A 13,729-nucleotide genomic window follows, 5' to 3' on the forward strand; every position below is an offset into this window, starting at 1 on the left:
TTGAGATGATACAGTGCAAAAAGGTAAGCATAGGAAAGATTTTCTTCAGGGCTGGAGTCTCACAGCATGAAAATAATATTGCTTAAATGCTTCTCTAGGTGATGGAAAACTAAATTAATTAATGCTGATAAAACTCTCTTTGATAAAAGCTGTTACAAAATCTACTGTACAATTATCTAGTGACTTAAAATGTAGTAATTTAATACAGTTAACAGAGACCCTGGGGAAATCCAGCATATTGTTTGCTGAAATCTCTAACAGTACAGATTTGAAACTGCTGTAACAAATAAAGAATCTGACAGGGAGTTCAAATTAGCTGCACTGCACTTACAATAATGATAAAAATCTTCAAATCCATCATTACCACAATCTATTTATTTAATCAATCCTACTGATTAAACACAATGATCCTACCAGTCTATGCAGAAACCGAGCACACAGTTCATTTCCAGACAAACTCAGTAATCAGGAAATAATAAAATGTTTTAAGAGGTACCACTTCATTCCGAAAGGCTGTCTGTGCTCCATTTTAGACTTTAGCAATTCTGGAGTAAATGCATTTTTATAAATTAAAGTTTTCAGGGATTAAAAAGGTGGTTAAGGTCTCCTCTGTTAATTTTATGTAAAATGATGTCATACTAGCTAGAGGAGGAGCTGAGATTTACCTGGGCACAAATTAAAACAATCTCCTCCCTTTGACTTCTCTTCCAAGGCACAATTTCTTCTGCTTCAAGAACAGTGGTTACATATATCTTCCATGCACGTTTCACAAACCACATTCAACCTGAGCTCCATTCACACACAATTAATGTCTGAATACAATACTGTCAGATCCAACCCTAGGGCAGGATTTTCCTCCCTGTAGTCTCACCTTTAAAGTGCTTTTCAGAATTCGCAGCTGGTGCAGTTTTTCATTGACTACTGGATCGCTACATCTCTTTATAAAAGATTTCCTATACTCCAGCTTAGTGGAAATCCGGTGGTCTCCTAAAGGAGAAAGGCTGGCCTGCTCCAGGGCTCTGTACAAATCTTGCAAGGAATCTGCAGCTATTTCTTCTGTGGTTTCAACTGTAATGAGAAAAAGAGGAGGAAAAAAAAAAAAAAAAGAAAAAAAAACAGAGAAAAGAACAGTGGATCATTAATACAGTTATATGATAGTCTACTCAAACCTTTTGCAAAATGTTTAACTGGTATAACCAGATCATAAGGAAAATAGTTCAAACCTGCTAGGCTTCTTGAAAAAAGTGCTGCTTCTCCTTCACTAACTATTGCCTCCAAGAGAAAGGCATTTAAGAATATAAAGTCTTGACCTACACAGAAAGAAGCAACAGTGCAAGGTGCAGTAATCTTGCAGTGCCATACTGTCAAAAAATCCCATATCTAGTATTGCATTTAAATATGTTGGTAATTCAGTAGTAACAACAAAAGGAAGCACTGAAGTGTCTTAGTGAAGAAGGTGATCAGGGACCTGATCTTAGTCTGAGATTATGATGTTAGTGGTGCCCTTGGATGATGCTGATGACAGTGCTGTTGGGATCAGATGTAATTTTCCTTCCTATAAAAGTCCTTTTTGGCATGTGCTTTTGATACTTAAGAGTGTTTTTCAATAGTCAACGATTCTGTTGCTGTTGATATTACCTGGAGGTTTTAACAGAAGATTACAGGCTGGATATCTGAGCATGCTGCCCAGCAGTGCAGCAAGTTGCATTATAGGTTTCTTAATGCTTGTTCTGACTAGTACTAAGAGCATTTTAAAGGAAAACATAATTTTTCTTCTTTAGAAACAAATTCAAATAAAAGTTGGGGATGAAATGTTACTCTAAGCTTTTGAAATACTTAATCTGCCAAGCATCAAAACATTTCAATTTCTCATACACCATTTCCTCCCTAAGACACTTATGACTGTGTAGAAACTTGGAAAGTGCCCGTGAAGTGCCATGATGAGCGGAGTGATGATCATGGGAAGCCAAGGCAGCCCTGGGAGATCAGCTCTGTCCCTGCTCCGACTCACACACCAACATCCCATATACACAACAGCTGTCCATTGCTGCAGACACATACATGCCTACCAGCGGTGACTTGAGACAACCTCCCTTTCAAGTCCATAACATGCAAGCACAGCAACTACTCACCACTCAGGCTCAAGCAAGAACTTTAGGAACCAAGATCTCCACATTCCATCACAAAAAGTATTTGCAATCATATAGATCTTTATACAGACAAATAATTTTGTAGCCAGCAATTAATCTCGATACATTCCCCATCTGTTTATTCATTTGCCCCTTTCTTGGGTGGGAGGATGTTTTTAAAGCTTTTTTTTTTTTTTTTTTTAAAGGTGTATAGACATGAAGAAGAGTTAGAGGCCTTTTACTGACAAAGGTGTTGGGTTCCCTCAGTTGATATATATTTTGGAGTTTGTTTATCACTGCGTGTCCAAGAAGAACTTAAAGAAAAACAGAAATGGGATGCAGCTCTGTCCGGTTGATTTCTTTCTTATTAACACAATAATAAGCTAATGTGTTAATAGGTAAAGCATTCAGCAGATTGGTTAAAATTCTCCACAGTTTTCATTTTTATGCTTTCTTAAAAATTCCCTGTAACAATGAGAGAATTGATGGTTGGGATATTTCTGTCAGTTGTCTCTGAACTTTGAAGTCTACCAGTCTGAAGCTGGTAGAGTCTGAAAGGGAGGGATTTTCTAAAATGAAGAAAGAAAAAAAAAAAAAAAAAAAGACATCTAGATTTGACAAGGGAGTGTTTTACATCTGCTTCTTTCTTTCTCTTATCACTTTCTACAAAAAGTAAAAGAGATCTTGTCTCTTTCCCAGCAGCATAACCATGTTGTATGCTCTTGGGATTAGTGCAGGGAAAGCCTGCTGACGGAATGAGCCAGTGCTTTGTTTCCACATCATTTTAATTTGATTTGCTAGGTTTATCTGGAGCCTGCACTAGCAACTGGCCACCGTGTCCAGACTTGCCAGTGAAACCCACTGGCTATCTAAAACCACAGAGAAGAACAAAGTTTGAGTTGAAACTCAAGGTTGCATCTGGGGTGACAAGCACCTTCAATGAACACAGCTTCTGTAGATGCAAATGCCAGGTTGCAGGGCCTGGGACGGCCTCCCTCCCTGTGCCACACACCAGCCTGGAGGACTGCCCTGCCTTGTGCTCCTTTGGGCTCCCCTCCTCAGGCCTGACATCTGCTGCTAAGCAGAAAGGCTGCAGATGGGCAAAGGGACCAACTCTGAGATCTCATGGGAGCACACTGCAGGGCACTACAGGAGCATGATGTGTGCAGGATTAAGCAGCAGCCTTGCTGCCCTCTCATAGCACTGACCGGAGGGTCTCCAAAACACATCCATGCTTCTCCTCCACCCACTGGCTGCTTCTCCCAAGTTCTGTCATCACAATGCTGTAGTTACAGGCAGTGTGGAAAAGAAGGAGTGGGATTTGCTATTGAAGGCAAGAACAGGGGAGACAGAGAGCAGGTCCCTGCTTTTAAGTGCCTCTCTGTTGCTGATGCTCAGGAAGCTGAAGCAGGGCAAGAGATTGCTTCAATCCACCCACGGCTGGGGTGAAGGCTGTGGGCGTCACAATAACACATGCCAAGTGCTTAATTTTTCCAGAGGAACACTGAAAGTGATGCTGCTGCTGCTCTCGGTGGCTGGAGTAGGCCCTCAGTAGGCGGGAATGAGATTAGAGACAAATCTCCTCTCCCTCACCCTTCTGCTAAAGGCTTTGATTGATTTCCTGTGGGCGTTCGTGAAACCCTTCATGCCAGAAAGGAATTGAAATACTTGATGAGACATACAGCTGAGATTTAAAAGTATGGTTTTTTCTTATTATTTTCTTAATCTAGTGTATATTTATGCAAGTGATGTGCTATTACAGCAAGGCTTTCCTCATAAGGGGAAATAAGACCTCAGAGAATGCCACCTTTAAGCAGAAAACATGACCTGATGTGATCTGCAGATGACCTCAGAAGAGCAGCCAGTGCAGCAGGTGGTTATTCACACTGACATGGCTGCTGAGCCATAGGCTGCATCTCTCCAGCCACCTTGCTTCTCTGAATACAAAGGTACATGGTTGTTCCACACACTGCTAGAAAGGAGGGTCTCTTTCTGAATCAATACTTTTGCACTCTGCTTGACCTAAGTCTTGAACAACTCTATAACCTCGAGGCAAAAAAGTTGTATAAACTCTGCAGCACACGAGATTGAAATTCAGAACCACATCTTCCAACTACAATAATACACAGGTTCTACGTTTTGAAATAACAAAATTTATGCTCTGTCTCCAACAGAAGGCAAAACCTTTTGCATTAAATTCAGGAGCTGAAAAACAGCTCTAGTTTATTAATTGGACTATTACATTCTAGTAAATGCTGTTTTTTTTTTTTCTTTTTTTTTTTCTTTTTTTTTTACTGCTTTCCACTATGGAATAGTTTCAAAACTCATACACTTCTTAAGATGCTGTGAATATTTTTATCTACTTTTATACTTTCTCAGGGGAGGATATTACAGATTGTGGCTGAGTGAGTGAAACTGTAGGAGGTCAGGAATGGTTTGGGTTTGTGGCATTCAGGAAAGACTGGTGGGATTTTTAGTACTGTGCTCTTTGTTTTTAGAATGACTCTGCCCTGAAATCTGTGAGGATAGCTGTGTAACCACCTCCTTGCTCTACTGGGCTGTTCATCTTTCCATTATTTCCCTCTAAAAAAAAAAAACAATAAGAGCAGTAAATAGGAACATCAGGTACCTGAATGAAAAGTGGTCAGAGAGAAACCATCAGTGCTGGTATTTACGTGGACCAAAAGATGATGGTTCTGTGTGAGCTAATGATTCACGAAGATGATCCTGAAGTAGGGACATGTAGGAAGTCCCTGCTGCAACCCATCTGGCTAATGCATCTGGACACAGGTAATCCCTGGGCTTATATTTCTCACAAATCTGCTTTAAATGGAGTAACATTGGCATTTTCAGTGGACGTTCCAGTACTTTTGTGTCTCGCTTTCCCTGTAAAATCTTGAGCCACTGAGAGCTTGTGTGGCATCTCCCTTTCAGTGAGGTACCATCAGAACCAATGATTGCACCAGGGGCTATGGATGCACACAGCTACCCAGGCTAGGATTCTACAACAAAATTCATCACAAGTTTTGTCACCTGCTGTGCTGTCAAAGGCAGATTCTTCAAGGGCTGTAACTCTCCTTTGTAGGCCTCTCTGTTCTTTGCCTGTGTCTCCCAACTTCCCAACTCCATCCAGACTCCTCCCATCATCTTCAGGCTCCTCATCCCGACACAGTTCCTGCTCTAATGGCTTTCTTTTTTTTTTTTTTTTTTTTGCTATCCTCTGCTGTTTCCTGCTTTCACAGCTTAGTGACATGCTTTTCTCTGTGTAACTCCTGCATGCACACGCCCACCCACTGTTCCACTTGCAATTAGCCCTGCATTTGAACAAAATTACCGCCCTCTGCAAATCCTGAGAAAGCAAAGCTGCTCCAAAGTCTATGACAGAGAGCAAAGGCATGAAAAAAGGCTGAAATCCTCCAGCTCCACTGAAACCCACGCTCCCATTTTCATTCCTTTTGGTGAACTTGCTGGCTCTGGCAGGGGAAGCAGCTCAGCTTGGCTCACCCAGGATCTTAAGGAGGTAAGTTTGTCAGAAGACAGCATTAATCACATTATAAACCATACGCTAATTTCCTCCTAAAAATCTCACAGGATTTGCTTCCAGTTTTAATGTTACACCTTTTCACTTCACCTCACACACCTGCTTGAAGCTTCCTGATACTTCTGGGGGTTACCAGTTAGCAATCCAACAAAACCAAGAACATCCCTGGTCTCTGGGATGAGGTCCCAGGCCCTATTGCTATCTCACACTGAAGCACAAATTCCTGTTTTTTGTGTTTGTTTGTTTGTTTTCAGGGAAGGTAGAAGGGATGTGCCTGCATTTAAGAAAGCAAAAGGATAGAAAGAATGCTTGTGAGTGTTAGTTCTGTTGGAGGGGAGACAAGAGAGCCTCTAAAGAAGTTGTTTCTGGTTTCTCAGTACATGGCTGAAATGCATCTTTGCTGCTGTTCAGGTTAATCACTAGATTCCAAACTGCACAAGAGGGAGACACATCCAAATGCTTATGGTGCAAAGAAACAGGAATTACAGTCATTTATTACACTATTTGGGTAGATGGCAGGCAGAAAAGCTAGGTGTTTGCTTTCCCCCTCTCTACGTTATCAAAGGAAGATGATGGTCAAACCACTGGCAGATGGAATTTTACAAGGAGACTGCATGTGGTATAACAAGTTTGCTCTGATCATGAGTGTGGGGAGCACAGTGACGAGGGAGATCAGCTCCTGCTAGGAGAGCATCAGCAGCCACATCACAGTGTTTGTGCATGGCACAGAGCAGGTGGCAGCAGGAGACGCAAGTCAGGTCTGTATGGAGGCCAGCTGCTAAGTCATCTGCTCTGAGTCATGGGGAGCAGATTTCCTTGCTAGAGCACAAAGAGAAACCTGTGTCTTCTCTAACTCCACATCATGGCAAAATCAAGAATGGCATGTGAGTGAATATATAGATAGAAGTGTATATATATATAAATCTATGTGTGTAAATCTATTAATGAGAGCTATCCATGAGTGAAGAAAAGGGTAAGGAAGCTGAAGAAATGCTTAAGAAAAGCTATGGACTTAACATGCAGCACCTGGACTTTGCAGCCCTTCTCTCTGTTATCCCTTCTCCTTGCCTGCCCTTTTGTGATTTATGCAATCCTCCATTAAAATGCTGATCCATGTACCTGAAAGCACAAGATTCTCCCCATAACCTTTGTTCAAGAAAGGGAGGAGCAATGTTTAAAATCAAGCTTTGAGTGGAGGATCAGAAAACTGGTATTAAATTTACATTTTATGCTATCTTTTCCTCTAAAGAGACAGTACTTTATGGTTACCAGCTAGCTGTACATGGCTTCTATCCTCTCCCATTAGGTAAACCTGCAGGCAGAGGTCCAGGGGGAGCTCCCTCGCTGAGGGTATGAGCCCAAGCCAGCTCTGCTTTATGCTGGTGTTCCCTAGCAGAGCAGTGATTCTACCATTCACCTGCATGAGTATACGCTGGTTTCCTGAAATAAAGTGAACAGTGCAGGGAAGTGGAAAGCCCATCTCCATGGGACAGATTTTAGAAGGTATTTCACAATCAGTAGCAATTAGAGATCACAGTCACTTTTAAAGGATCTGACACTAGCTTTTGTAAGGCCTGAGAGATACTTGACCAATTGCTGAAGCATCAGAGGTCTAGACATTTATGGCACTATTCTTTTTGCATCTGTAGATCCCTGTGAATCTCTCTTCTCCTCTTAGGTCACCTCTCTGGTGAACTAATGAAAGGCTGCCTGCTCCTTGTCACAACCTTGCCCTCATGAGCCACCATTGGCCACAGACGGTGTTCTGTGCGCTGAAGCACAACACTTGGGCTGGCCTTGCTGCAAGCCCACGCCAGACACTGCTCTTGAGTTCTCCATGCAAACAGAATGGGTTATTAAAAATGGCTGATGCCAAACTCAGCTTGAAAAAAGCTGGAACATTTAAAAAGTACCGTGAGTCACAAAGTTCCTCTCTGCAGACCTGCACTGTCGTGCTGACACCAACCTTCAGGCACTTTCAGCATCCACTTAGCAATGAAGTACAGGTGCTTGTAAATGGGTTAATATGTTAGTGCAAAGGGAAAACACAGACAGAGGGAATAATTAGCTCACTCTGTTCGTGTAGCCTCTTGACAGCTCTTACGCATCTCGAATGGGCAACTGTGTGCTCTCTACCCTGCTGTTTCATGAAGTTATATTAGTAGGCTGTGGTTTCAGAGAGGGCATAAGAATGAGGCTGAAATAACTCAATGTAACAGAGAACTCTGATCAGTGGCAGAACTTCGTGGCAGCAGTGTTATAATTGCATCCGTTGGTATTTGCCACAGTGCTCTACTCATTAAGTTGCCTACGAAGAAATCAGTTTAACTGTCATTCCCTGAACAGATTTTACTGACTGACTGGGAGAATTTTAACACAGTGAAAGAAGGGTATCTTGACATTTTTCTTTGCCACATATCGGTATAAGCACTGTTCATTGCAAGGTACCAATATTGAGGTGAAATAAACAAAGCAATTGCATTTTGGTGGTATGCTTCCCCTTAGTCCCCTCAGTTCAGAAACAATGAAAAACTTCTTGTATGTATGAGGTAAGCCAGATCTGAAGCAGAGCAGATAAATCACTATACTTCTGGGGATGCTGTGACTTTTAAACAGGATGAGGCTGTCCCTATGGATCCATCCCGCAAGCAATATATGGAAGCAATTACTCCTTCAGGAAAATATTTTTTTCACAAACCTAAGCTGATACAGCATACAAAGCTGTGAAAAGTTAAGTGACAAGCAGTATGGACCCGGCAACATTACTCACCGCTCAAAATCAAGCGACAGTCATGCTTGTTCAGCGGGAATACCTGTCACACTTGATGGCCTTGGTACCTGAAAGCAAGCCTGAATGGAAGCAGTAGTGTTTCTGGTGAGCAATATCCACTGAGAAAATGAACTCTACTTCAGGCTGCATCCCAAGTTTGCTTATTTGGATGAAAATCTAACACTGAGTGAAATTTTCAAAAGCATTTGCATCACCCAGGAGTATAAATCCCAATTTCAACATGAAAGGAATGTGGTAAATCAGTGTGGGCACAAACTAGTGTCTTTTAACCGCCAGCTCGGTTACCTCCATATTGCACAGCAGCCGGCTGGGGAAGCAGCTCCTGAGGCACTTGTGAAGGGGGCCTGAAATACTTTGGAAGATGTTATCCCAGAAGATGTCTTATTTATTCAGATATTCAGATTTATTATGGGATTTCTAATTGCACATGTTGTGATAGCTGCACTGATTAGATCCCAGACTAATGAATCTGCACCCTGATTTACACATTTATTTAGGGCACGGCACTGCCAGATCTTAAGCAGCCCCACCAGCTGCTGAACGCCCGTCACACCGTCATGGTTTGTAAGCACTGAACAGAGTTCAATCCCTGCCCAGTACTTTTGAGAACAAGTGCTGTATGTTCAGTAATGGCAAGAGAAATGCAATGCCATATGGCTTTTCCAGTCATCACTTATGTCATCGTGTGTTATAATGCCCAATGAACTTGTGAACATACAGGCACCTTAACATAAACTTTCTCTCAAAACTGGCATAACAGCAATCACAGAAGACAGGTCTATTCCCCATGCATTAGGAAGAACGCGTTTGCACACAAAAGAAACGAAAAAGAAGGAAGTGACCATCAGCCCTTACAGACAATGGCAAAGCTGAGAAGTTACTGGCTTATTTCCTTTATTAAGCCCAAAATAACACTTTCAAAAATCCTGACTTCATGAATAAATCAAATGCCTTCATTAAAGAAACATTACTGCCATTTTCTATACTTTATTTTAAGGCATACAGAAAAATATTTAACAAATGGGTATGCAATTAAATGCCAGGGACTGCTAATTACAGCCCTCTTGAATGCCTCTGCAAAACAATGATACTCAATACAATATGCTAGAAAGGGTGGGGAAAAGAAAGAGGAAGCTGAAGACGATCTAATTCATGTTAGTGCAGATATATGCTTGCCTGTGGCTACAGGCTGCAAACAAGCCATCAGCATAACCCAGAATGGCAGCCAAAGGATACTTTAGATTCACATCTTTGCTTCTGCTTCTCTAATTCATTTCCAAAACATTTCATCTCTAACTAATTATGGAGTTTAATGACAGAACGTGAAAGACTGGCTCAGGTTTCAGGCCATTCCAGCAGAGTTTTAATGATACATTACATCCTTCAGGTTGCAGAACCTTTATGTGCTTAGCCATGATTTATCAGCCCTGGCAGAGGCAGGTACTTCAAAGGCAACCTTATATAAAAAATAAATTCTGCCTTTGCCAAGCATTGGAAAAAGCACTGAATTAAATTTAAAAATCAATTCCTACAGACAAGAGAGTCATAAAAACTCAGTGGGCTTGTCTATTTGGCCAACAGGCACAAAGTCATGAAAGTACAATTTTGTAATCAATAATAGCAATACAATGTATGTTTTTTGATTGGAAAAAATTAAAGATGCCAAAACAACATTGATAAATACTTAGGCTGATTTGTGACAGTCCCATTAAGCAGAAACACAACATGCATTTTGATGAATTTCCAACTAGTTTATGTCATACTATACTTTTTATTTTTCAAAAAAGAATATTAAAACTATTATAAGCTTTGTCACCTGCTGTAAGGCAGAATGATGTATTTTATTCACTGCACATTTCATTTGTGAGGCAAAAAAGCATAATTTACTTCTTTATAAAAGGGAAATATATATAACTATATATATATAATTTTATTGGTATTAACATAATGCAATACCATACATTGAGCAAACAGAAAGAAAACATTTCAAAATACATTTTTAAAAGTATCTCCCCGTAAGATAGTATGAAATATCAAGTAATTAGCATTAACATTATTACAATACACCCTTAGCCAAATATATTAAGGAAAATCCACATTCTAACCACAGAGATAGAGGCAAACATCAACCCATAGGGGACTCAGAACATAATGATAAATACAATATCTGCATCTACTTTGAGTGACATCCAGACGAATACTGGCCCCCAAACAGCCCTCTGGAGTCGGGGTGTTATACAGAGAATACTTTGTGCCTGCTTCTCCAGGCAGCATCACTCACATGTTTAACTCCTAGAAGATAAAGAGGAACTGAAGAGTTTATCTGCAGAGTATAAGAAATCTCAGCGTGAGGTATCTTCTCCATCATCATCCAAACCAGTGTCAGTGTACCCTCCGGTAATGCGTTACAAATCGTTAGAGAAATAGAAGTCTCTGAAAGGTCTGCGCACACCTTCACTTGACAGAATACACTTAATTTAGCATGATACAGTAAGGTAGCATCCTTCACATTAGTGAAGGACGCTTAAATGGCACAATCTGTCTGGTTGGCCTGAATGGATTCACTGCAGTTCAATAAAAGCAACAGGATTTTAGTGTTACCATGGCCGAATCCCTCTTTAATTCCTTGAGGTCTGCAGAAAAAAACTGAGTGACATCAAAGCCCTTCCCCTGTCAAGACCCTCTTCCCCTTCCGTTCTCCCATGCGGGGCAGTATTTTCTGCAAATGTGCTCCGTGTAGACTGGATCTGACCTTGTGCCTAGTCCCATTGTGGAAAGGGTGCATTCTTCAAAAGAGTGGCCATGCCCTTGACACCTTCCTGGAGGCCTCATATCCAGGCATGTGGTTGTCTACGCTTTAACAGGTCTAGTCTCTTTTATAAACACCAATGTTATTCAAGAAGAATTGACTTTCTGAACGGAGGCCATTAGGTGTCTTGCAAGAGGCTGAAGTTGAGTCTCCGTCGTGCCAATCGCTAATGATAAGTTTATCAACCTTTGAGTCCAATCGGTTCAGTGCCAAGAGAAGTGGATCCGATTTGACATGGAGAGGTGCTACCAACTCTCGCAGTGTATTAGCCTAATATGATAAAGCAGTGATACAATATGTTGAGAGAACGGTGATGTGCCATTATTTCCATATCATATTAGTATATTAGAATTACTATCATGCAAACAAGAGCAAATAGCAAATCTGGCATACAGTTGCAGCACTACAGAGCTTTTCTAATCTGCATGCATGTATGCTTGGGAGGACAGAAACATGGCACTATTTCGGTATGACATCTTGCCCCATCAAAAGAGGTCTTTAGGGTGGAAAGTTCCATATTTGCTTTTTGTAGATACGTTTGGAGAAAAAAACAACAACAAAAAAACCCACAAACCAACCAAACAGAACAAAGACTAATTAAGAAAAAAATAATCGAGAACAATACACATCCTAACCAACTTGGGTTGGTTTCCTCTATACTTAAAAGACATGAACTCATTTGTAAACACTGGAAAAGGGTCACATGAATGAGGAGAAAGAAAGCAAAGAATGTGCCCAAAATCCACCAAACATGCTATGAGCACGGAAAGATACCCTGTCAGCAGCTCATGTTTGAAATAGAAAAAGAGGAGGCACAATGCAATCTGTTTCTTTTTGTTATTTTAGCTGGCACTGTGACACTTTGGATGAAGGGCAAGATTGAGTAGGAAATCACGTGACTTTCAAACCACATCCAAAAGCTAGGACTTCTAGGACTTGAGAACTCATGAATCTTTGAGGACTCATGTTAGCAAAGAAAAGAGAAAGAGAGAGTGAAATAAACAGCATGTTGCTAAGTTGTTTACTGAAGAGTTTTTTGTGTATTTGTGCAGTCTCTGCACACAGGGAAGTTTCAAAAGCCCAGCTGGTGTGAGCACATACCCTATTTTGCTGTGAATTATACTTATTTGTAATAAAGTATGAATCTTTCCATGATTCTCAAAATCCACTGTTTTCAGATCTCAGATAGGAAAATCTGTGGGATATTTTGTTTTTTAAAAGAAACAAAATACAAGCCTCACTTTGGGAAAGAGTTCAACTAGGCCAAGTATAAAGATGTAAAAATTACATCCAATTTAATTGTTGAGACTTGTTTATCCCTTGTTAAGGAATTTACTTTTTCAAAAGGCAGGATGAAGAAGGAAGGAAAATACCAAGCTTTGTCATTTTTACTCCTGAGGATATCTGGAAAGGTCTAGGAGAGCAAAAAACGATGTTGTCTCAGTGACAGAAGGCACCAGGTGGAAAGAATTCCAGATAGAAACACTGGTGCCATTTAGTCCACCCACGGCAGCAACTGGAAAATGGGTTTCCAAAGAGGTATACTGTGAGCAATGCTGCAGAGCTCAAAGGAAATTCAGGCTCTTCTGAACTTCCTAGCTTTCCTGGGAATTCTGTGTGTTAACAGGGAGAGGAGGATGAACAAGGGAGAGGAAAACAGTTTATATAACGATGTCCTAAGAATAGCAGTCAAGAGACAATTTTACATAACTTATGATTTTAAACAGGGAACATTTGATTATACAATTGAAACGAAAACAAACAAGCAAACAAATAAACACAAAAAAAAATTACACCCAAACCAACCCCAAACCAAACCCTTGAGAAACAAAAGCCCATGCCAGCACATTGCAGGACTGATGGAGCTGTGAAGAAAGCAGGCTCAGCGGACTGCAAAAGGGAATGCTTTTCACATTTTAGCCTATTTTATAACGCTAACAGTCACGGCGTTTGAAGTAACAGTCTTGGATTTGCTTGGAAAAAGGCACTAAGAGAAAGTGGATCCTGCAGCCTCATAGATGTCACTTCTGCAGCTTCAGGAGATCCAGGTGTCTCACGGTTGCTGTTTCTATAACGTCAGCTCTAAAAACTCAGGAAGTTTGGTTTCCTGTAGGAAGGTAGATCTGGACAAAAGAAACTCCTCTTTCCATGAAACAAGGTGGCTATGAAATAAATAAGGGGTGTTTTCATTAGGATGTTATTAAGCAGATATCCCAACCCTGCTCTTCCACACTTCAGCTTCTTGCTGAAGCTAGTTGAAGGATACATTGAAGAACTATGCTACCTTCATCGGCTGGCGGGACAGGATGGCTTTTATGTACCTAAAATCCAACTACACTTTGCATTAGAAGATGACTGCTTCTGAAAGAAATCCTGCTGATAAGACACTGTTTTGAGAAGGCTGTTCAGTAATACCGGTAAGGTCTTTGTAGCATGATTGCTAAACACCGCTAATTTTG

General features: G+C 40.9%; 1 protein-coding gene across 7 annotated transcripts in view; it reads right to left on the reverse strand.

The window, feature by feature from the left end:
- CNKSR2 (connector enhancer of kinase suppressor of Ras 2) overlaps window positions 1–13,729 on the reverse strand; it is a 206,467-nt gene that overhangs the window by 4,665 nt on the left and 188,073 nt on the right. For 5 of the 7 annotated variants that reach the window (XM_085210940.1, XM_085210931.1, XM_085210919.1 and 2 more), the window contains one exon: window positions 872–1,068. In XM_085210940.1, the coding sequence (XP_085067066.1) occupies window positions 872–1,068 (197 nt within the window). Of the gene's footprint in view, window positions 1–871; window positions 1,069–9,432; window positions 13,433–13,729 lie in introns of those variants that run through there. The other 2 variants (XM_085210952.1, XM_085210946.1) reach the window with 2 other exon arrangements.

The sequence above is a fragment of the Meleagris gallopavo genome, chromosome 1, assembly GCF_905368555.1.
Source record: "Meleagris gallopavo chromosome 1, MGAL_WU_HG_1.1, whole genome shotgun sequence".
Lineage (NCBI taxonomy): Eukaryota > Metazoa > Chordata > Aves > Galliformes > Phasianidae > Meleagris > Meleagris gallopavo.